Here is a 24,971-nt window from a genome sequence, read left to right on the forward strand (position 1 = left end):
TTGTACGGCCACATTGGCCTTTACGTGTGAGGTTGTTGGGGAAAAGCCCCATGTGGCCGGTCAGGCCAGGTGCCCGCCCACTATACTTATTCATTATGTACATAATAGAATAAGGGGGCTCACATGTAGAGAGTGAGTTTTAGCCCCTGCAAACACAAGGTCTCCTTCTCTCCTCTCTTCGCCATCGCTGTACACACACTCACACACGCTCTCGCTCGCGCACTTCAGATTGTGCCCAAGATGCAATAACACTATTGAGGACCTTCCTCATCTATTCATGAACTGTCCGCTTAATGTCCCTTTCTGGAAACCAGTCCTGCTCTGTCTTGGCGGGCTATTTGGAGACAGAGGAATTGTGTGATGTATGAGGAGGCTTACCGAGTCTCAAACCTGAGAATATTCTTTGATTAAATTTTTTTGCAGAAAAAAAAGCTAGCCCTTGAAGGATGCCGCATATATAGAAAGAAGAAGAAGATGCTATGCATTGCTGGAAACCTGTTTCAACTCACTGGAGTGGACCCAATTACTTGCTACACTAGGGATGAGATGGAGGAATACATCCAGGAGGACCTGGATCTGCTCACTAATAACTGGAATGAAGCTAGAGCCCTTCTTGTTACGATCAGAGCTGAGCTTGATGCTCGTAAAAATTGAATCTCCCCTTGTAATTACTGACTAAGTAATCCTCATGCTCCTTCCTTGAACATTTGGATGTAAAGTGTGTCCTTTTTTAAATACTAGTACAGTCGGTTGCCTTCGGCGACCTCTCTCTCTCCCCCTCTCTCCCTCTTTATCGCGTGCGAATGAGCTTTTTTTAGTTTTGGACTTTAGCTTTCAAGTTGCACATTGCGACACGTGTAAAAAGCTCTCCCTTCCACCATATTATGTTAGTAGATAATCACCGCCTTCTTCTGTGCACGTGCGATCATCATGCAATTATTTTAAAAAGTACCTATGCATCGCGTGACCAATGGGACCTTGCAAGACCAATACACAACCTGTAATCTGTAACCTTAATGGGTGCGAGTAAAGTGGGTAGCATTTTGGACGTGCTGCCTCAGCCTGCGATGCCCTGTCGTCTGCGGTGCTCCGCCAACACCTCCTCCAGCGCTCAGGTGAAGGTGGCCGTGGGACCAGTCGGCAAACTGGTCGAACGAGCCTTTTCTGTCTCTCGGAAGCTGGGTCCCTTGAGCACCATCTCCGTGGTGAGGGGTTTGTATATGAGAGAGAGAGAGAGAGAGAGAGAGAGAGAGAGAGAGAGAGATGTTGGTCCTCTTGGAAAAGACGATTAATGCAGCTTCAAAGACTGGTTGTAAGAGAATTTGCAGAGTTTACCGGATGGAGATAAGGTAAACTGTACAAATCGAGGAGCCGAAGCTTGAGATTTTATGCTTATTTGTCTTAGTTAGAGTCAGATTTCATGCTTATTTGTCTGGAGTTAGAGTCGGAATGCATGAATTTTTCAAGCCTCTCGATGAGCTTCCTCGTAAGACACCGGAAGACCACCAGGAGCCCAACACAAGAGGAAGAGATAATGAGCCAAGTGTATGAGTTTGTGGCCAAGGGTTTGATTCTATTGAGTTCACAATGCTTTCGTTCACCAATGCTTCTTGTGTAGAAGAAAGATGGATCTTAGAGCATGTGCATAGATTACAGGGCTCTCAATAAGATCACCATCAATAATACGTTTCCAATACCTAGGAGTGATGATATACAATACATATTATAGGGTCCTATCGCTTTAGTATGATCGAATGAGTTCTTGGTGATACCGTTTGGGCTTACTAGTGTATCTTCAACGTTCAATAGGATGATGGGTCGGATTGTTAGAGAGCACAGGTAGTATGTGGGTACATTCTCTGATGATATCATTGTTTTCCGAGTCTTAAGTCCAAAGCAGAGCATTGAGAGCATCTAGTACGAATGTATAGTGCATTGTAGAAGACAAGCTTGTTATGAATGGAAAGAAAAGTAGTTCTTTATCTGGGAGATACATGTCTTACATATTGTGTGGCCTGAGTGTCACAAACTGTTGACAAGGAAGCTGTTGATGTGGCATTTGCGTATGGAATTCCTTGCTTTTACGATGGCTGAATTCGCTGGCTGATTTTTGGAAGCTTTTGAGACATTTTCTTTTGAATATTAAAAGCTTTTCACTTACTGCTTTTGGGGCTCTGCTTTTGGGCATCCCTTGTATCTATATAATAGTGGGCAGGACCTCACTTCTCAGAGCATCTGAACGCAGAGTCTGAGAGTGAGCACCTACCTACTCTCTTGTACTTTGAACACAGGTTAATACGAAAAGAAATACCGAAAGGGACGCCAGTCTTTGGGGCCAATATCTCTAGGCACGGAACCACGCCGGGCCGTGTCGACTTAATTGTGAAGTGTGAACCGTTTTGAAGTGAATCTTTGCTGTGTCGCGGTAGAATCTTGACTTGGGGTGTCCAAGTTTGTTACAGTGGTATCAGAGCACAAAAAGATTCTTCTTCTACAGAGGATCCGATCCTTTTTGCAGCGCACACAGCTTTTGGAAAAGAATCTTCGTGTCCCGACCTCGGACTTATTAGCCTCCACCCTTCATACATCGCGCATTGGGTGTGCTCCCGTCTTCATCGCCCTGTCTTACAGGGCATAAAGCCATAAAGAATCCCAGATAACACATGGGTTCTCGTGAAGAATCTGACAGAGATGACACCTCTCAGTGGGAAGGCAAAGAAAAGTTGAAAATCCGGCATGGGAATTGAAGAAAAGAATGAAGATTTGGGCAAATTTTTTGTTAGACAAGTTTGCTAGAATGGAGTACAAACGTCAACTATAGATTGACATATGAGTGAACAGATTGATTAAGTACTCCAAGGACATGAGATTGGCGAGACACCTGAAGAATTACCCGATCGATAAGATTTACTCTAGATGGCATGTAGCCATTGCTTCTCCTCTCAGGTCAGGTGTAACAGACTTGGACACTCCAAGTCAAGATATTACCGCGACACATCACAAATTCACTTCAAAACAGTTCACAATTGATTCGACACGACCCGACGGAGTTCCGTGCCAAGAGGTATTGGCCCCAAAGACTGGCGCCCCTTTCGGTATTTCTTTTTATATTAATCTTCGAGCAAAGTACAACTCCCACGGGTGCTCACTCTCAGACTTTGCGTTCAGATGCTCTGCAGAGGGAGCTAGCTCCCTTGGGTTCATTATAAAGGTTACAAGGGATGCTAAAAGCAGAGTCCCAAAAGCTGCAAAATCAAAAGCCTAAAATAAAGCAATTTTATCCCACAAGCTTTGCAAAATAAAGCAACTTGCATAGAATTTTTCCCATCAAGCTTTGCAAAGAAATTTCCTTGCTTTTTCTCATCGCAAAAAGCTGGAATTTTCGTACTGCCTGCCAACGCTTTTTGCGGCGTGATTTACGGGGGTCCGTATGGCAGTGGCACGTCAACTTGCAGCGTGAAATCTGCCACATCACCATTTCGGCTAGCTTTCCCAGGGCGGGTGTGTGTGTACAAGGCAGCCACGTCACCAAATGTACAGGGCAACCATGCCACCAGTTTGTGACATACCCCCCTCTTGAAAGCATTGTAATCAACCTCGATTACGCCTGCAAAACAGATAGAGGCCATAAACCGTCTTAACAGACAGATTGTTAGTACCGACGCACTAGGAACACATTTAGCACATGTACCAATCAACAGTCACAAAACACGACATGTCACAAACTGCTGACGAGTCAAAGCCTAAAGAATGGAGCCAACTTACATATGTGGTCGAGGGGCCTAAACCCTAAGAAGAACAAGTAACAGAAAAAGTCCTACCAACTTATGGGGACCCCGTCCAATGGGGCCCCAAAGGACAAAGATTAAAATAAAGCAGGACCTGTATACGCACACGCAAAAAATGATGATGTGGCAGATTTTCGAAAATTGCACTGACATGATGATGTTGCAAGCTCTACGGATTTCCGCGTTTGGCGCTGACTGATGACGTGGCAGGCTGTACGGATTTCCATAAATTGCTTTTGGCATTGCTTTTGGGACCAAAAGCTTTTGAGTTTTAAAAGCTTTTTACTGTAACTGCTTTTCACGCCAAGGGCCTTTAAATATGAGGCTAGGGCTCATTCTCTGGCATGCTTCCTGGAGAAGGTGCAGAGTCTGGGTACCGGCTTGTACTTTGATGATGCAATATAAAGAAATACCGAAAGGGGCGCCAAGGTTTGAGGCCAATACTTTTTGGGGTGGAATTTCGCCACTCCGTGTCGTGTGTCGTCTCTCTCTTTCAGTTTAGTTGTTATTGAAGTGCTAAAAGTCTGTTCAGTCTGTTCTTTTCTATTGGCACGTGGTGCCCGTCTTGTGACAGTGGTATTAGAGCATTAGGCGTGTGCTTTTCTGAAAGCATACCAGTCCTACAAAAGAGCAGACAGAGCTATTGGAATTTTTATTTGAGGTATCTTCGCCCTCCAACCCGGACTTATTAGCCACTCCCACCCTTACTTCATCGCGCATCGAACGCGCTCCCGTCTTCATCGCTCATGTCTTACAGGGCATAAGCCATTAAGATCACTTGCAAGAGAAGGATCCAAGATTTTTTTCAAGCTGTTGTTTTTCTCAGAGACAGTACCATGCAGATGTCTATAGCTACCAAGCCGCACACTTCCAAGGACTTGGCAAGCTTTCAAGAAAAAATTTGCCCAAAGTTATATGGTTTCTGACATCTTCCTTCTGAGTGCAACTTCTGGCAGAGTGGGGTATCCTGAAATGCTTGCCATGGAAACCCTAGCAGATCATAACTTGAAATTTCTCGACATCTCTCAATAGATGTCTCTTCACGAGCATGACCTTGGAGATTGGTGCGATTGCTATCTTGGGACTACCATCGCCGCCAAAGAAACACTGTCTGTCCAAGAGCTGATGGACCATGCTGTGCTCGGCTACGACCTTACGGAATGAACCTAACCCTAATTTTTGGTGCAGTTCCAGGATGGAAAGTCGGTCGACTTTTCGAGCTCGACTGATGTCGAGATTGCTTTTTAAAGTTTGAAATCTGTTTGAGAACTTGTTTGGTGATCCTGTTTGGAATTTGTTTGAAATGGAAGGTATGTGTTTTGAACCTGTCTTGGTGCCGATTTGAATTGTTTGACTCTGGTTTTAATACTGGTTTCAATGATTGGTGATTTTACTTCCGAGTGGAGTAGTGAGAAATTATGTTTGAGAATGCTTGTTCGTACTCCTGGCTCGGACCCTTGTGGTTATTTGCGGGGGGAGTATTGAATGATTGAAAAGTGTTGTTTTTACTCATGGCCCGGATCCTTGTGGTTATTTACGGGGGGAGTATTGTTGTTGTTACTCATGGCCCGGACCTGTGTGGTTATTTATGGGGGGAGTATTGTTGTTGTTACTCATGGCCCGGACTTGTGTGGTTATTTATGGGGGGAGTATTACCCAGGCTGCGGTCTGGGGGGCGTTTGGTTGTAAAAGGCCTCTATATCTCATGGCCCGGACCTTTTTAGGTTATTTGCGGGAGGAGTGATGAGGGAGTCGTTGAACAGGTCATTGCCCGGACCTGGATGGTTATTTGCGGGGGGAGTGTTCATCGGCGGCTTTATGTTTCTATGTCTTGTAACATGCACATGTAAGCATTTGTGTTGCATTGTGATGTGCCAATTACAGTATTCCTAATTGGATGAGATTGCCTGGGTATGTAATTTTTTTAGTGCATCAAGACACCTGAGGAAGATCAGTACGGTATGGGTGTGATGGCTAATTTTACTACGCCGGAAAATCAAGAGTTCCGATATGGACGAAAGGAGAAGCTAACTCCTTGATCAAAAGAGCAGAAAGGAGAAGGTAACTCTTTGATCAAAATAGCCGAAAGGAGAAGCTAACTCCTTGATCAAAAGAGCAGAAAGGAGAAGCTAACTCCTTAATAAAAAGAGCAAACTGATTGTCCCTCGGAATGACCCTTGGAAATTTTTGAGCTAACTTGAGTTGTTTTGCAGATATGCTGTAATCGCGGACGATTACTCTCTTTTAAGAAGGGGAGATGTCACAAACTGCTGACGTGTCAAAGCCTAAAGAATGGAGCCAACTTACAGATGTGGCCGAGAGGCCTAAACCCTAAGAAGAACAAGTATCAGAAGAAGTCCTACCTACTTATGGGGACCCCGTCCGATGGGGCCCCAAGTGACAAAGATTAAAATAAAGCAGGACCTGTACACACGTAAAAACTGATGACGTGGCAGATTTCCGAAAATTGCACTGACATGATGACGTTGCAAGCTGTACGGATTTCCGCGTTTTGCGTTGGCTGATGACGTGGCAGGTTGTACGGATTTCCGTAAATGACGCTGACAGCTTTTGGCATTGCTTTTTGGATTAGAAGCTTTTGAGTTTTAAAAGCTTTTTACTGTAACTGCTTTTCAGGCCAAGGGCCTTTAAATATGAGGCTAGGGCTCATTCTCTGGCATGCTTCCTGGAGAAGGTGCAGAGTCTGGGTACCGGCTTGTACTTTGATGATGCAATATAAAGAAATACCGAAATGGGCGCCAAGGTTTGGGGCCAATACTCTCTGGGGTGGAATTTCGCCACTCCGTGTCGCGTGTCGTCTCTCTCTTTCAGTTTAGTTGTTATTGAAGTGCTAAAAGTCTGTTCAGTCTGTTCTTTTCTATTGGCACGTGGTGCTCGTCTTGTGACACGACATCACAGGACATCACTTGACATCACAGGACATTACATGACAAATCACATTCAAAATTCATTCGGACCTCAGACCATGTCGGCATCGTATTTAGCAATTGCATCTAGATCCACTCGGGACTTAATAGATGCCAGATTAGCTAATCCTTATTGCAATCATGTCTATCGAGATCTTTCAAACCGAAATGCTGCAGTCATTTCGTCTATCAATTCTTGTAGTTTAACAAGTCAAGAACAAGTTAGTATCATATTATCGAGAATTCTATTTCATAAAGTCATACAGCAGAATACTGTCAGCCCACAGTATCCTTGAAACTCAAAGAGACATGAGTGACTCTCGCCATAGAGAGTGGGGCCTCCGGAGGAGGGTTTTGACAGCATTCTGGTGTTGTATTCTTCTCTCTCTATCTCTCAGTCTCATGCACCTTCATTCACATTGTTCACCACTTTGTTTGTGTCCATTGCACTCTCTCACTAAAGGAACGGAAGGCTCTCCCTTCCGGAAGTAAAAGGAACCCTTGAGCACAGGTTGGAGCACTCATCTTGAGCAAAGTTCAACATTCACTTCCGCTGCACCTTACATGCAATGCAAGAGGAAATGAAATCCTTGTATGCAAATGATACTTGGGATCTTGTGCCATTGCCTAAAGGGAGAAAGGCTCTTCCTAACGAATGGGTGTACAAGATTAAGATTGTGGATGGAAAACCCAAGTACAAGACAAGATTGGTTGCAAAAGGATATGAACAGAAAGAAGGAATTGATTCTCAAGAAATATTTTCCCCTGTTGTAAAGCTTACGACTTTACGTGTCCTTTTTGCTCTTGTTGTGGTGCTTGATTTGGAATTGAATCAAATGGATGTAAAGACAATTTTTTTGCATGGTGACATTGAAGAGGACATATACATGAAACAACTTGAAGGTTTTTGTCACGTGACACATCCAACCCTATGTGTCCGTGGACAAGCTACAGCATGATCAGGGTTCAGTTCAGTCAAGTCAGTCTAGAATAGGAAGTGATCCGGCACCTTTGTGAGTCTGTTTGTCACAAAGTGATGACGTGGTTATTGACAACGAAAACCCTAATTTTTGCCAGAAACCCAAAAAATTCGGCAAAACCCTAATTTCGACCAAAAACCCTAATTTTACAGAAACCCTAATTTTTGGAAACCCTAATTGGCTGAAACCCTAAAAATCTGCCACGGCGGATTTTGCGCTGCAAAAGTTGCTTTTTGGGTTACGTAATTGGGCAGAGAAAGAGAGAGAGAGAGTCCAATTGCTTTATTTAAAAAAAAAGCCCACAGAGGGTTTGAGAGAGAGAAGCTTTTAGCTTTTGATTTAGAAGCTTTTGGGGCTCTGCTTTTGGGGCATCCCTTGTAACTTTAAATAAGTGGTTTGGGCATTCACTTCTCAGAGCATCTGGATGCAGAGTCTGAGAGTGAATCCCGACCCACTCTCTTGTACTTTGAACTGATTAATACAAAAAGAAATACCGAAAGGGGCGCCAGTCTTTGGGGCCAATATCTCTAGGCACGGAACTCCGTCGGGCCAGTGCAAATCTATTGTGATTTGTGAATTGTTTGAAGTGGTTATTTGGTGCTGTCGCGATTGATTCTTGACTTGGAGTGTTAAAGTCTGTTATAGTGGTATCAGAGCACGGCCGATTTCTCTTCTACGGGAAATCCGATCCCCAATTTTTTTTTCCGCGGCACCTCTATGGCTTCACTCAAGGATGAGTCGACTCCCTCTGCATCTGGAGATGCGGGCAGGGATCACAACGAAGATTCAGATTGAGAGTATGGCCTGCCTCGGCCTACTCAGGCGGAGTAAAGAGAGATGAAGCGTCGTCAATTGATCGGCGATGCAACAAAGATGATGCTCAGTTTTGCGAATGATCTGAAATTGGCAAAATATATGAGCGAGACTTCTTTTCAGGAAGTGCATGCACAGTGGCAGAAAACCACTACACCACCATTGAAACCCACTCTCAAGAAACCATCTGATCACAAACAGTATTCAGAGAAGGAATTACAAGAGGTGGTTGATGCACAAATTGCTCAACTTTTTGACGCACAAAAGAAAGCCAAAAAGCAAAAGAAAAGCAGTGACTTCGTGGGATATTTGGGTCGTGAGTCGACTTTTGATAAGGCAAAGAAACAGAAGAAGCGTGTTCGATTTTAAGGAGTACCCAATTCTTCTTCTTCTTCTTCTGACAGTTTTTCTAGCTCTTCTGATTCGAGCGAAGAAGACAGAAAAGGTAAAAAGCGAAGTAAGAAACAAAGCTTCGGAAAGGGCAAGAAAAAGGCAAAGAAGGCTAAATCTTGCCCAGAGCTTGACAGTTCTACTGAGGACTCGTCTACAGGCAGCTCCGATTCTGATGATGGAAACTTCTATGCGAACAAGAAGAATTTTTACAAAGCCAACCAGTAGGACTTTCTCGAAGATAAAAGCAAGAAAGTCCGAGAGTTTAAGGAAGGTGGCCACTCGATCAAGTTCGATACTTTTCAAGATACTTAGATGCTTCGAAGGCTTTGTCTTTTGTACAGCAGTTTGACATCGCTTTCGCGGGAGGACGCTATTCAGAGCACTCCAAGATTCAGAGAGCTACCTCTTACCTTAAGGGGAATGCTCGTACTTGGTGGTGCACGCTGCTTTTAAACAAGACTGCGCCAGTTAAATGACTGAAATTCAAAAAGCTTTTTATTTCTTCTTGGTTGACGCAAGAATATGAACGAGATATACGAGCTGCTTGGAACCATCTTCGGATGACCAAGAAAGATACAATCAATGCTTATTGTGAAAGATTCTGGAGCTCTTTTCTACCCGCCTCTTCATTCAAGAAGATCACGTTCAGAGAACAGATTGAGCGGTTCACCTTGGGTCTACCTACAGAGATCCGAGATCACTGCTTGGAGCAGAAGTCAGCTTCTATTCAGGAGTTGATGAGTCATGCGAAGCGGGGCTTTGCCTTTCACTCTGGTAGTCTGACTTACCCCACAGATGAGAACATGACACAACGAGCCGAACAGACTTCTGGGAATGAAAGTAAAAAGAAAAAGAGCAACCCAGAGAAAAAGGATGCACGACCCAAGCTTACTCCTCAGGAGCGAGCTCGATTCATCAAAGAGGGGAAGAGCTTTGGATGCGGGGAACAGGGACACATCTCCGCAAAGTGCCCTAAAAAGGCAGAGAAAGAACAGAATGATAAGGACGACGACAGGCCTGAGAGTTCGAGAGCAGCTGAGGAACGTGGACCAAAAGGCAAGATGAAAACAGGAATGGTTCGAGATTGTGTGGGTACCGATCCCGACACCATGGATGAGAGTACAGAACTTTGCCGAGCTTGAGGCAAAGTGAAAGATCAAGAGGCCCTGATTTTCTTTGATGGAGGAGCCAAGGCCAACTTCATTTCACTGGAATTGGCGGCGCGGCTCGAGATTACTCCCGATCGGATGGGACCACTTGCAGAGGCAGTTCTAGCGGCACCCGGCGGGGACGTAGCCATTACACCTGTCTCATTGGCAAACTTCGGTTGCATTGTCAGGGGTATTTGGGACATGAGGACTTTTTCATAATGCCTTTGGAGGGTTGTGATGTTCTCTTAGGGATTCCCTGGTACCACAAGAACAACGCCGTGGTCGATTATTGGGTGAGAAAAGCGACTTTGACTACAGAAAGGGCAGAACAATTGTGCTTGATATAAAACTGAAGGGCGAGTCTGTCCCTATTGTATCGGCTTTGGCCATTTCAAAATTAATGAAATCCAGTCTGTTTGTTTACTCGATCTTTATGAAAGAATTGAACGATAAGGATAGGACAAATATGTCTAAACTTGATAAAGAACGCAAAGATTTTCTCCACTCTCACGCCGATTGCTTCTCAGAGGGCCTACTAGGAGAGTTACCCCCTGCACGTCCTGAAGATCGTACCATTGATCTGATACCTGGAAGCACACCACCGAACCGGCCACCTTACCGTGTGAGCCGAGCACAGAATGAAGAGATTATGAACCAAGTGAAAGACCTCTTGGAAAAGGGTCTTGTCCAGCCTAGTACTTCACCGTATTGCCACTTTTCTGAAAAAAAAATGCAAGTCAGTGGTGGAATACACTGTTGTTACAAGGATAGACTCCTTCCACTTGGAATGATTTCATACAGGTACCGAATTAGCTAAAGGCTAATTCAAAACAGGTACAGGATGATTTAAAAAGATTTTTTGCAAGAAATCTCGTGTAAATCAAAGGGCAAGTAGTCCTACTGATGCAGAAGATCAAAGGCTACGAATTGGTGCGATTGGCACGCAAAACAGAGCCCGAAAGAAGAAAATACAGCTTGCTGTATTTTTCTGCAGATTTAGGATTTTGACCCTATTTGATGCCTTTTTGTCCCAGGAGCTTCGGGGAAGCTAGAGGACAGTAATACAAGTGATTTGGAGCATTTTAGGAGCTAAAAACAGAGAATTCAGCGTGCTGAATTTCCAGGACAGGTTTGCAAAAGTGCTCTATTATATGTGGATAATCACTTGGATATGTGGATGTTTGCTTGTGAAGGTTTCTACTATAGTTATGTTGCCAAAATTGGGTCAAAAAGAGAATTCTCAGCCCAATAAAAGTGACAGCATAAGGGTAGATCACAGGTTAATCTCCAAAGATCAAGATAAAGAGTAGAGAAAGATTGTTTTCGATGCTCAATATACAAATCAGTGATATTGCATAAAGGCTGAAATTGCTTGAGAGTTGGAAGATTCACTTTCACGTGAGTCTTCTCAAACCGTATGTGGCTGATGTGCCAGAAGATATGCCAGTTGAAGATCAGCCGGAAGTCGAGGAACTTTATGAGATCTTGGTCCCGGAATAGATTTTGGCACATAAATAAAGAAAAGAAAAGGCAAGGTTGCAAGGTGCTGTTTGGTAAAGTTCAAAAGCTATTCACCTTTGGATGTCAAGTGGATGGAAAAAAGTGAACTTGCAGAGTCACTAAAAGTATGGGAACTTAAAACCTTGGTTTGCAACCTACCTTGATCCCTTGAGATTCAGAGCTACATGGATTGTCAGTGTGACAATGGCTTCTGAAAGAAATGATGTACATGTTACTTACAGTGAGCTCAAATGAAGTGCATGTTACATGAATGTTAGCTGTACAGATTGTCAGTTTGGCAATCGCTCTTATGGAATGTCCAAAAGTTTGTTTAGTGCTATAGAAGTGAGTATTTCTTGTCAGTTTGTCAAGGGTACAGCAATTATTTCTATTGAAGAGTATATGTGTAACTGCATTCTTAAACTGTCGGTTTGGGTATGCTCGAAAGGTTACTGGATCCAACGTGTACTAAAAGATGGTCGCAAAATGTGATGCTTCCATTTTGTCATTGGAAAGTTATGGACTCAAAGCAATGGCAGACTGTGACGCTTCCACTATGTCATTGGGACAGGGTTCACACGCAGGCAATACATGTGTCAACGAGGTGTTGACTGTGAGCATATATGTGTCGTACATGTGTCGACACGGTGTCCGGACACCTGAGTGCTGACTGTAAGCATGTACAACATAGGTGCAAACGAGGACGTTTGAGATTTCAAGAGGGGGGTATGTCACCAGCCAGTGGCAATTCCATTTTGGTTTATTTTCTCTTTCTTTGGGGAATTTCGTTTGTTTTACCTTTTGGAAACACCCCTCTGGAAATCTAACTGCCCTGCATTGCATAGCCAGTGTGGAACTGTTCAGAGAGAGTCCAGGCCTGGGGGCTAAAGAGCACTAAGGTTGGACAAGGACTATGGTTAGCCAAAGTGGGGTCATTGGCCAGCCAAAGCGGAATCCTTCGCTACATAGGCTACATTTCAGTTCTGGGTGTGGCTGCAGTGTACAAAGAGGGTCAGATGACCTAGAAGAATGTAATGGCAGAAACTCCTAAATTTTAGGGATTGCTATTTTTGGATGGCAAAATGTCTTCGCGTCATTACGTGCAGTTTGACATGGGGATCATTTTGTTACTCTGTGGCCAAGTCAACAGAGGCTGCAGGTGAGATCTAAAGCGGGAAAATTCACAAATGAGTGACACTTGGCACTCTGAGGCCAGTTTACTACTTAAAGAGAAGGCAAAAACGTGATTTTCAGATGGGAGCTTGTTTTTGAGTGCTCTCACAGGTGGGAGAGCTTCAATGGAGTGCTGGCTTACCCTCTATGTACAGTGAGGTGCAGGATGTCATGACCTGCACACCTCTCACTGCTCTCTCTCTCCCCTATTCTTTATGGTTATGCCCCTCTAGTGGGCTCATCAGATTGACCATGTACAGTCTTGTGGTTTGATGCTCTATTGCCGAGGCAAGAGCCTCCCTGAACAGGAACAGGAGTGGCTAACTGCTACTCCAAAGCAGGGAAACGAGAGGGTGATAACCTCTCAAGTAAACACACAAAAATCAGCACTGTTTTATTGCTGATTTTGGGCTGTTTTGGGACTGTTTTGTGCTCGGAATCATGCCAAAATCAAGGGGCACGTAGTCCAAGGCATTGGGAACAGTGCAGGGATAGTTGACAGTTGAAATTAGGTCAAAAACAGGTCCTAACCAGAAAATACAGCGGTCTGAAATTTATTGTTTTGCAGCGGTATGGATGCCAGATGCATTGGGAACAGTGCCCAATTGTCAGAGAACACTTCTGGGAAGTGTTGGGGCTCAAAACAAGTGAGAAACAAGTGCTGGATACAGATTAGGATTCTCGGAACTCTGATTTTTGCAGGTTTGGGGCTGTTTCGATGTCCTAAATCCTTCCATATTCAAGGGGCAACTAGCCCAAGGTGTAGGGGCTACAGGGAGCTGAAAATAGAGAAAAACCAGTCAATAACCAGAAATTACAGAGGCTGGTTATGCTCTGTTTTGGTCAATTAAAGGTGAAATCGGGACAAGGACAGTGGTTTCCTTAGGATTCCCTACTTGCAGACTGTTTTGGGCAGGGTTTTGCGTTGTTATGTTGCCCAAATTCCTCCAAACAGAATAGAAACTGCGGGATACAGGTTTAGTAATATAAGCCCAATATTTTTGCATAAGTTATGCAATGTAAGACGCTTTGTAGATGATCTTTTGGTCCCTGACGTTCCTTCTTTTCAAGATTTTATCTACTTGAATTCGAGTTCTGTAGGCGGAGGAATTTATCCCAAGGAGTTTTGTGATCTTAACTGTACCACAAATAGTGATTGTTTTTAGACCTTAAGATTTTTCAGACTCCCTTGGGATTAGAAGTAGATATCTATGATAAGCGCCTTGAACCAGAATATGCCAATCTAAAAATCATCTGCATGCCTCACTTTTCTTCGAACATTTCTCTTTTAGCTAAGTACGGTGTCATTTGCTCTCAACTATTTAGATTTTCTCGTCTTTGTTCTAGTAAATCTACTTTTGTTGTTCAATCTTGCCATCTTATTTCTTTACTAGTTGAAAAAGGATACTCATTCAAAAGAATCATGAAAAAAGTTCGTTCATTTTTGCATCGTAGTAAGTTTATTTTTTGTGTTTCTTTCTTTGAGATAATCAGTAGTAAATTCAATAGAAGTGGGGAGCTAAAAAACCCACTTATTGTTTGACTTAATAACACCTTATGTTGTTGTTTTGATCTTTAGCGCTTCTAGTATTTTCACTATAGCTTGACAATTGCTAGCCTTTATCATGGCTGAGTATGCCCATCACCTCCGGAGGGTGATAGAAACTCAGCTCGTTGGTTTTGTAGAGTACGTTCAAAGCATGAATGGCCTCTATATAAACCTGCACCTACTCTTGGGCACTGATGACGTGAGTAGGGATGTCATAGCTGTTGTCCAAGCTATGCACGATAAAGGTGATAATCTTATTCTTCCTGTTTGGACAAGCAGTGAAGTTGAGATCACATATTGTCAAGTTTGGTTCTTTGCTCTTCGTAGGTTTGTAGTAGTATTCATTTTTCGATTTCATATTTAGCTTACCTGAGGACTTAAGAATGTGTTCCGTTATAAGTTGTTGTGTGAAGTTTGATTTCTAGGTTTAAGTTTTTAAGATGTCTTATCCTTTTTTTTTTGCTTAAAGTTGAGTACTTGTTTTAAGCCAAGTAAGTCGCGTCAACTTATTTTACACATGTCTTTTCTAAAAAACATTTTTAAGTTAATAATGTTTTGTTTTATCTAGTTTTGTTTCGTAGCAAACAAAGTGATTTAGTTTGTTTGTTTTTTTGTTTTTGCTTTTGTTTTTCTTTTCATGTGTCCCTTGCTTTTATAGTTTTATGAGTGCTTTATTCCCTCTTATAATTCGTGAGTTCAGACTATTCTGAACTTATGAAGGTATACTCTTTGTACTTCCTCTTAACTATAAAAGAATAAAGAAATACCGAAAGGGGCGCCTATTTAGGGGCCAATCTAGTGTCTGACTCGCATACAGATGCATTCTAGCATCTGTATCCTATTCCCTCTCTTGTGTCATTATAGCACAGGTAGAATAGATGACTAATAATGGGTGAAAGCTAAATCAAGGTTTGAAGTAAAGTCTACCGCCCTTTTTGAAGTTAACAGGCCGGTTACAGTTCATACGAAAGTTTGATTCATACAAAGGATAACCCGCAGATGTTCTCACCAAAAGTCTTGCTAAGGCTCAACATGAGCATTGCATACAGCTGGTGGGAGTTAGTTAAATTGAAGGCGTCATTTATGCCTTTAAGTAGGAGGTTGTTGGGTTAAAGGCTTAAATAACCCCTTTTTTATATTTTTATACTTTGTCTAGGTTCACATTGAACTTGGACAATTTTTTTTAAAGTCACTTATAATAAAAGTGGATAAAACCCAAAACTCACTTATTGAGTTTTTCCCAAAAATGTACGAGCTCTCTCTCTCTCTCTCTCTCTCTCTCTCTCTCTCTCTCTCTCTCTCTGTGTGTGTTTTCGATTGCTAGTGCTTCTTCTCTGCTGCACTCCACCTCCTGCTTCTTGCCCCAATCCTGCACTACATCGCAACGCGCACCTACCGGTACATTCTGCTTGGCGCTTTCCCAGTTTGGATCTGCAAATGCAAACGCTGGCTGATCTGCAATGCAAATGAAAAACGTTGGCTGATCTTGGTTGCTTGAAAACGCTGGGATCTTCTTGCTGGTCTTGCTGAGAAGGTGCACTTGGTCTGCTGCCTCTTCTACCAGAAAGTGCTAGCGCTAGCTTTTCTTATATATTGTCTTAGCCAAATTGCCCTACCCAGTTTCCCAACAAAGTCACTTAATAATAATAAGTGAAAAATGGCTAAAATAGGGAAAATGCTCTTGATGGGTTCTAACTGTAATCTGATGATCATGCTGTGTGCAACCAGAGGATATGCATCTACTCTAAGTGTCTGGACATGCACGGTCTGCGAACATACTCACAAAAGTGCCAAAACACTTCCTAAGCTAGGCTAACTGAATTGAACCGAACCCTAGTTATGAAGTAGCTTGTCCACGTACACATAGGGTTAGATGTACACGTGACAAGTCTGGCTCTCGGCACTGCCTCAAAAGCTTTGCGAAAATCCACAAAGCTACAATAGATCCTCTTGCCATGGTGTCTACCCTCCTCAATAATAGCTCTGAGTGTCAGAATCTGGTCAAGAGTGGAGAAAGCTCTCTTGAATCTTGCTTGCCTTGGTGCTCGTACGCCCTCTCGCTCTGCCCATCTACTCAGGTCTTGCTCAAGAACGGATACATATAACCTAGCTAATGTGTGACCAACCATGATGGTGCGATAATTCTCGGAAATCATGGGATCTCCTGACTTGAAAATAGGCACAATCGTAGACATACTCCAAGTCTCAGGGAAGCCTTCATACACGGCTCGATTAAACATCATAGCAAGGAGCTCTGCAAGCATATCTTTGGCATGGATGAAGTGCTCTGCTACCAGACCGTCATGATCATGTGCTCTCCTTGTCTTCATCCTATCAATGGCTTTCCTTACCCTCTCGGCAGTAAAGAAAGAACAAGTCTCCGGGCATGTCTCTAGTGGGTCCGGCAAAGGTGGTTGCCCTGGTGCTGTATAGAGAGTTGTGGCATATTTCCCCCATGTCTCTGTGGAGGTGACCGTTGGTGGTTGTGAATGCTCGTGGAATATCCTCCATGCTTCGCCCGAGTCTTGACTCATAAATAGCTGATACAGATCTCGCTCAAGCTAAGATAGATAAGCCCTTTTCTTTCGTTGCACTATGCGGCGAAAGATAATCTGTGACTGTCTATGTGTGGTAATGCCCATGAGCACTTCCTTGTGTAATTTGATCCTCGTCTCTCTACACTCCTCATCATACCAACTGTTCTGGGGCATGCTCCCAGATTGTCTCCGTGTAGGCTGGCTGTGGGGGTATGCCTCTAATGTTGCATCATCGAGCGTCTCTGTCAGTATCTGAGTGAGTTCGGCTAGTGGCTGTCCCGGCTCCTAAGTGCATAGGCATATTTCTCATCCATATACACAGAATCCATCTCCCTCATGACGGTATACCGAGTGTGCGTGGGAACCTCTCCTAATGGAGCTGTGCTTAACTGGAATGTCAGGGTGAAAGACAAGATAGCATGATCAACTGCTACTCCAACTGGCCTAGTGCCCACAATGAAATCCTGAAAGAATGGAATGATACCTGGCTGGGCCATAACATAATCCACTGTGCTAGCACCATGTCGGTGTGGAAAGCAAGTAAAACCTCCAGGTGTCGAAAATCTTTGTAGGCCATTCAAAATGGCCAATCTATGTGCAGCTCCCATATCTATCAAGTATCTGCCATACTCAGTGTACTATTCATCTTGTGATCTGTCACGTGACACATCCAACTGTATGTGTTCGTGGACAAGCTACTTCAATAACAAGGGTTCCGTCAGTCCAGTCAATCTAGATTAGAAGTGATCTGGCACTTTTGTGAGTCTATTCGTAGACCGTGCATGCCAGTCACTTAGTGTAGATGCATATTTTTTGGCAGCGGGAGCGAGGCAGGGCAGCGAGAGCGCGAGCAGAGCAGCAGGTAGCGGGAGCGCGAGGCAGTGGGAGCAAGGCAGGGGAGAGAGAGAGAGAGAGAGAGAGAGAGAGAGAGAGAGAGAGAGAGGAGGAGGAGGAGGAGGAGGAGGAGAAGAAGAGAGTTTTAACGTCGTAGGAAACTATCCCAAGAGACCTTAAAGATCTAGCCGACGAGGAGTTGAACTCAAGACGTGTTGTTCAAGAGGGAAATGGCATAACCAATCTACCACACTTGGGTGATAGAAAGGTTATACCATTTTCCTCTTTTTATTGGCACACACACACACACCCACACACACACACACACCCGAGAAGAAGAGAGTTTTAACGTCATAGGAAACTATCCCGAGAGAGAGAGAGAGAGAGAGAGAGAGAGAGAGAGAGAGAGAGAGAGAGAGAGAGAGAGGTATGGCAGGATCAACGCATACTCTTCGTTTTTCTAGAGACAGTTTTGGTCATACATTTCGACCCTCAGGATGAGCCGAAGGATATGTTTTTTCATGTGGATGATAGCCCATGCAAGGATTGCTCGTAGGTACTTGGTCGGCAGTCACCGATCATGATCTGACTTGTCAGAGATGTACGTCAGAGCCTGAGTCTTTGAGGCACTGTTTCTGGGTTTGCCTTTTGCACAGCCAGTGTGGATGGCAGTTTGCTTTTTGTTGATTAGAGTGGACATCCATGATGGGTTTGTGACGTGGGGGGCAGTTTCATGGCTTTTGCAATTTCCGGCGTCACACCTTTTTTCAGGGCTTGCCGACAGATCCGGTCTTCTTGCTTACTCCCTTGGGCTGTAGGCCGGGCACTCTGCAGATGATCCCAGATAGAGGTCACCAGTTGGATTTCTGCCACCGAGAGACAGTTTTCACCACGATATGCAGCATCATGCTTTGGACCATGTGGAAGGCTCGATGTGCCCACATTCTGGGCTCAGAGCCCTCCCCTAGTTCCACCATTTTGACAACCATCTGGACAGAGCTCCTGCATACTCTTCGTGTGTCTTTCTTCACACTTGGGCACGGTCGTCATTTTTTTTTGGTCGGGATTGGGGTCACATTACATGGCATTATGTACCCCCACAGTGGTTCATTCTACATTCATCGTACAGAGCACCTTGATGTTTACATAGCCTACACATTGTCACTCCTCTTTTGCACTTCTAGGCCTCTATGTACACATAATACAGCCCCTGAGAGAGATTTGATTTGATTTGATTTGGTATTAACGTCCGCGGGGGGCCAGAAATGACCCATGGGACCTCAAAGTGATATATAGTCTCCCCTCACGGGGGTGTATGGTGTGGTGTGTGTTATTCTCTTTTTGTGTTCCTATGAGTGTCTTTTGATGCTCAAGTATACGGGTGAGGTATGTTCCGAGAGCTGTAGGGGAGGGGTTTGTCTTGGATAATAGGTCCGCAAAGGTAGAACAACCGCTTAGAAGTGGTTGAAAATTAGCCCGGATGTGAGCGTATTCTGGGCATTCCAATGTCACATGTGCTTCATCTTCGGGAGCTTGCATTGTACATGATGTGCATATCCGTTTAGAAGCATCAATTTTCAGCCAGCCCTCTGTTTCTATTTTGAGCATATGTGACCTTGTGCGCATCAAAGAGATGGCTCTTCGTGCCATGTGGGGCATGGGTGTTCGTATGTGGGCCTGGGCTTCCATTGGGTTTGTGCTATAGCCTTCCCAATACTTTGTGTTGACATGCTTGCAATAGTATTCAAATTTCGAGCGGTGTCGCGTTGTCTTCCACTTGGTGTGGAGGCTATTTAGTAATGCAATGTCAAAATTGAGCATGTTTTCTCCCTCCTTGCCCTCCTCAATAAGCATGTCCACATATGCCTCTAGATTCCATTTAGCGAACCATTTCTTAATGTCCTGTATGAGGCTCGATGACAAAAATTTGCTTTTTTTTTTTTGTCTTTTGTGGCGCACATCCCGTTTCCCATGCAATGCGGGGGATTCGAGTAGTAGGCATCGCTTTGACCTTCATGATATACGTGTACATTTTTTGCAATGCTTTCATTTCTAGTGGTCTCTTGCCTGTCTCCAAGAGTAGCACGGAGTATGGTGTCGTCTTTTTGATCCCCATGTGTCGACATAGAAACTTTTTCTGAATTTTTTCGATTTCATTCCATGTTTGAGTTGAAATGCTTGCTCCCCAAATTTCCACTCCGTAGAGGATGGTTGCACCACGCATGTCTCAAAAATGGTCGCTTTTATCTCCCATCTTTTGATGCTCCTTTGTGTGCACATGTTTTCAAATTGATAGTACTTGGCATGGCCGATGTCAATTCTATTATGTGCGCATTGTCTCCAAGCATAGTTGCACGGGATGTCAATCCCCAAGTACTTGAAACCGTCGACTTTCTCAATTTGTTTCCCTTGATACATGAGGGGGACGTGGATATCCATCTTACGAGTCTTTACAATCATGAACTTTGTTTTGTCTACATTGATTGATAGACCCACATTTTCACAAAAAGCTTGTAACGCATCAACCAAATTCTGTAGAGCTGTAATGTCATGGGCGAAAAGAGCCACATCGTCTGCATAGATGAGCATGAGAAGTGTAAGCATCCCGATGGCTGGTTCATCCCCTTCTAGTTGAGGGAGGAAGCTTTCTATTTGATCAATGCACAATCCAAAAAGAGTAGGGCCCTGTAGGGGAGAGAGGGCATCCTTGTTTGACCCCCATGTTGCTCGAGAAAGCTTTGGACAGCCCTTCGTGCGTTTTTAGTTGACATATGACTCTGCCATAGAGACGTGCTACCGCACTCCTAAGATGCATCGGTACTTTTATGCATTCCATCCTTTTCCATATACCCATTCTCGGGACCATGTCAAAGGCTTTGGTGAAATCTACAAAGCAACAGTATAATGTTTTTCCCTTTAGCTGACTCTCTTCCATTAATACCCTGAGTGAAACAAGGTGATCAATGGTGCTATGTTTTGGTCGGAAACCTGCTTGTTCTTTTGCTCGTTTTCCATTTGTCTCCGCCCATGTGCTTATGCTTTGTTCTAAGATGCTTCCCAAAAGCTTTGCCATGCAAGATCCTACCATAATGGTACAGTAGTTGGTAGGCTGATTTACATCCCCTTTTTTGTAAAGTGCTTTGATCCAGTTCTTTTGCCAATCCTCGGGTAGCCCTTGAACAATGGCTTGGTTTAGTATTCTATGCATCCACTCTCTGGCTCTCATACCTGACCATTTAAGCATTTCTGAGTTCAAGTGTAGTATGTCCGGAGCTTTCCCATTTGCAAGTTTCTGTATGCCTTTTTTAACCGTTTCGAAATCAAAGTGGTCTTGGGCATGGAGATCGGTTTGCATGTGTGGCATTTCTTCCGCATTATTATGCACATATGTACGTGTCATCTGAGCTTATGTCCCCCATAATGTCATGTCTTCGTCCTTTTATTTTCAGCCATTTCTTCTTGGGATTTTTCTTGAAGTTGGCTATGGCTTGTGTCTCCGTGCGTAGCTCATAGTTTCTTCTTTTCTGCCTCTTGAGATTTGTGTAGTCTTTTTCCCATTCCGTGTTCGTCGTTGACAGTGCCCGCAATTGTTTTTTTACATACTTGCACTCTTCATCAAACCATGGGTTATGCGGTAGCCCTTTAACATGATTTCCTTGCCGATGCGTTTTCCCCATTGTTTGTTCCACGTCGTCACATAGAGCTTGTTTAAAAATTGGCTATGTTTGTTCAATGTGTGATGGCATGGGTATATGAGCAAGTGCATTGTCTAGATGTTCTGCATACATTCTTTTCTTGTCCACTTGCATTTTGTATGTCCATGATCGGGCATGGGGCTGTTTTTGTGCTTTTTGAGTGGGAACTTGTAGCCATACATGGATTGGGGTGTGGTCCGAATTGGGTGACCTCTTACCAATTGTAAAATTACTTACAATATGGGATGCCTCATATGCAATCAATACATAATCAATAACACTCATGCCTTTGTTGGCCGTGTAGCATGTGCATTCTCCCGATTTTTCAAACTTACTTGTTCCATTGACGGCGATTAGTTGTAAGGATGTCATCATACTGAGCAATGCAATACCTTGCGGGTTTGTAATGGGATCTTTCGAACATCTCTCCCATGTGGGATCTAGTATCTCATTATGTTCAAGCATTGGAGGTGTCATGAGACCCACCATTTGCATTTGCGCATGTGCTATGCGAGCATTCATGTCCCCAATAAGCATAATCATCCCTTCTTGTGCATAGGCATGGATATCGGCATACAGATCCTCGAAAGGGTAATTCTTCTCTACATTGAAGGCACCATAGAATGGTGACTCTCTATGGGGGATGTAGCACCCGGCAATGAACATAGGTTTAGGTTTTGTGTCAAACTTGATCCATATGTACCGGTTATGAGCATCTGTCTTGCAAATTGTGATCATTTTTTTGAGTTCCTCTCGGTATATCACCGCGACTCCTCCTTGTCCCCTCATTTTTGTACATGGCATCCGTAGGGAGTGTGTGACATATCCTTCAATGTGTGGTATCTAGAGAGAGAGAGAGAGAGAGAGAGAGAGAGAGAGAGAGAGAGAGAGAGTTAATTTTCTTTTTCAGTGCCTATAGGTAACCCTCCCTAAGCCCTTGGGCATTGTCTTTGAGCTGAGCAAGGCTGGGAATAGGCGAATTTTTGTGGCAGAGCTTATCCCTAATGGTAATGCTGAACGTGCTACTCGTGTGAGCAAGCTGTTTGAAGGTAAAAAAACTAGAGAAAGAAATAATGGAAGAATTATCTATGGTGGTGCAGTCAATGTGGGTGACTTGCTGCTTGCAACAACAATGGTATAGATTCTCTCTCTCTCTCTCTCTCTCTCTCTCTCTCTCTCTCTCTCTCTGTGGTTCAAATTTCGATCAGATGCTGTCTCCAAACCTCACATTTGTCTCAACAAATTTCACAGGTCAATGTTGAAGTCGACTTGTTTGGACTCCGAGCTCCTCAGCGTGTCGTCATGTTCTTTGCGGCTGAGGGAAGAACTTGGACTGAGACTATGGGCGCTATACAATCGAGTTTTGTCGCCGATGGGCCTGTTACTCTAGTTCTTGAGCGGGAGAGTTAGTGCCGCATTGCTGCTGTTTTTCTGCCTATGCAGCAGTTGATATGTGTGCATGTGCCAGGGCGAGCATTTGGTTCTCAAGTGGCTGATATGTCAGTTTTCTGAAGAGACTAATGCTGCAGTAGAGATGTCCAGGACGGCAATAAGTGTGGACGACTAAGAATCCTTGCCTTGGGAATTACCTATGATCAGCTGGGCTATGGAGGTATAGAGAAAGTCCAGCCAAAGCTGTTGTTATGCATGTAATTTATTGCAGAGCTTCTTGTTATTACAGTCGGTTCAGTGTTGCTGCTCTACATACTACTGCAGTGTTATATATTTTATGCATCATGAAATCTCACTTAGGTAAAAGTTAAAACTGGTTACTCGGAAAAAAGGAAGCCGAAGAGTAGTTTTTGGCGAAGGTAAAAACTTGGAAATCGATCCAATAGCCCTTTTAAGGCTGGTTCAGTTTTTATGTTGACATAGAGAGAAATGTCTGGTGGTAGGTGACCGCGCAAGATCTCAAGCCCATCCTCGGCACTAAAGGCCACGGGGTCTTTAATGAAGAGTGCGTGATGGGATCTACGGTCATCAATTGCATACACAATCTCGAGGTAGATGGACGTCAAGCAAAAGGCGCAGTGTCTAGGGCCCCTTGGGCTCGAACACAGCACTTGGGCTGTGGCAATGCAATGGCGTAACTGTGTGGGCGCGTCCCTTTTGGTGTGCCCAATGCCCAAACAAATACCTATAAAGTGAACCCTTCACAAGCAAAAGGAAACTAGGACACAAAAAGTAAACTCGGACACACCCCTTTAAAAGCGGGTGGCCAAGTTTACCTCGCATCTCATGCATGCAGTTGGCAGCTATAGATTCCATCATGGGGTCTTCATTAAAGACCCCATGGCCTTTAGTGTTGAGGCAAGCCCATGAAACCTAGTCCTAAGGGTGAAGTCTCTTTGAAGATGGAAGAGGAAAGAGAGCTCTCTAAGGTCAAAGGTCACTTCCTTGAAGCTTCGACTATATAAGCTAGTAGTTTTCTAGAAACAGTGCATGTTAAGCAAAAATGTTCTACTGGACAGAGAGGTTGGGTAGTGAGACCAGCTAAGAATTTTTCCTTTTAGCTTGCCAAGTACCCATTTCCACCTTTGCTTGTAAGTTATTTTGAATCCCATAGGAATTCCAAGCAGCTTGAAAACTTGACCATCCTAGATCTGGGAGCAACCCGATCTTGTGACTGTTGCAGGGATCTCACTATTTTGCTATGGTTAATAATAGAGTCACTAGCTTCACAAAAAGTAGATAAGCATCCTCAGAAAGCTTCAATTGTGTGTCTATCATTGATCATGATGGCAATAGTGTCATCAACAGCTTGCTGTAAGCACAACTGATTGTCAGCATTTGGATTTGTTATCCCTATCAAGTTCCTTGCCTCCATTTCTGCTTTTAACTAACCAACCCAAGGCATCTTAGCATACATTGTATAATAAGGGAGGAATACGGCAACCTTGTGTGACAAATCTCAACAAGGGAAAATGATCAGTTAGTTCACCATTAAAAGTAATTTTGGCAAATGCATTTCCAAATAGAACTTGAATGAATTCGATAAATTTCTTGCCAAATCCAATGTCAATCAGTGAGTGAAACACAAAGTCCCATTCAATTCTATCATAGGCCTTATCAAAGTCAATCTTGAAGAATATAAAGCTTTGCTCTGTCTCCTCAATGTACTTAAATGTCTCCCACATAGTGCCAATGGCATCAAGAATAAATCTGCCCTTGATAAATCCTTTTTATTTTGGTAATATGATTTTGCACATAATGGGTCTCTTAGTTAGGGCAAGGGCAATGATCTTATACACAATTGTTAGACATGTGATTGGTCTCCAGTTGCCTAAGTCCTCTTTCCTCCCCTTTTTATGAATGAGCTTTATTACTCTAGTGTTTACTGTTAAAAAGAGCTCCAATTGCCAAGGCTTCCTACCAAAGTAGAAATATGTAGGGTGGCAAAAAATCTTTGTACTTCTGGAAGAACTCATTGGGTAGACCATCTAGGCCAGGTGATTTTCCAGGTTTCAAGGAATCAACAACACTTCCCAGCTCCCCCTCAATAAGGGGTTGGTCCAATTGCCTAGCCATAGATGGTTAACCATCTTTTTTCTAATTATGGCTATTTTGGCTCTGGCATTAAGTGGACCAACCCCCTTGTTAGGAGGAGAGGAGAAAATTTCAGCATAATATC

At 43.7% G+C, this 24,971-nt stretch overlaps 1 protein-coding gene across 2 annotated transcripts; it reads left to right on the top strand.

Annotated features, from left to right (window-relative positions):
• The first annotated feature begins 972 nt into the window (after positions 1-972).
• On the top strand, positions 973-23,082 carry LOC147439374 (uncharacterized). Of its 2 annotated transcripts, XM_086485210.1 has the most exons (4): positions 973-1,205; positions 22,260-22,347; positions 22,441-22,475; positions 22,592-23,082. In XM_086485210.1, exons 1-4 carry the CDS (start codon positions 1,017-1,019, stop codon positions 22,748-22,750), a joined length of 471 nt encoding a protein of 156 aa, XP_086341336.1. In that variant the 5' UTR covers positions 973-1,016; the 3' UTR covers positions 22,751-23,082. The 2 variants fall into 2 exon arrangements, with proteins under 2 accessions (XP_086341336.1, XP_086341335.1); XM_086485209.1 differs by having other exon boundaries at positions 978-1,205; positions 22,260-22,475.
• The last annotated feature ends 1,889 nt before the right edge of the window (positions 23,083-24,971 follow it).

This window comes from Adiantum capillus-veneris, chromosome 16 (assembly GCF_014529385.1).
Source record: "Adiantum capillus-veneris isolate H3 chromosome 16, ASM1452938v2, whole genome shotgun sequence".
Lineage (NCBI taxonomy): Eukaryota > Viridiplantae > Streptophyta > Polypodiopsida > Polypodiales > Pteridaceae > Adiantum > Adiantum capillus-veneris.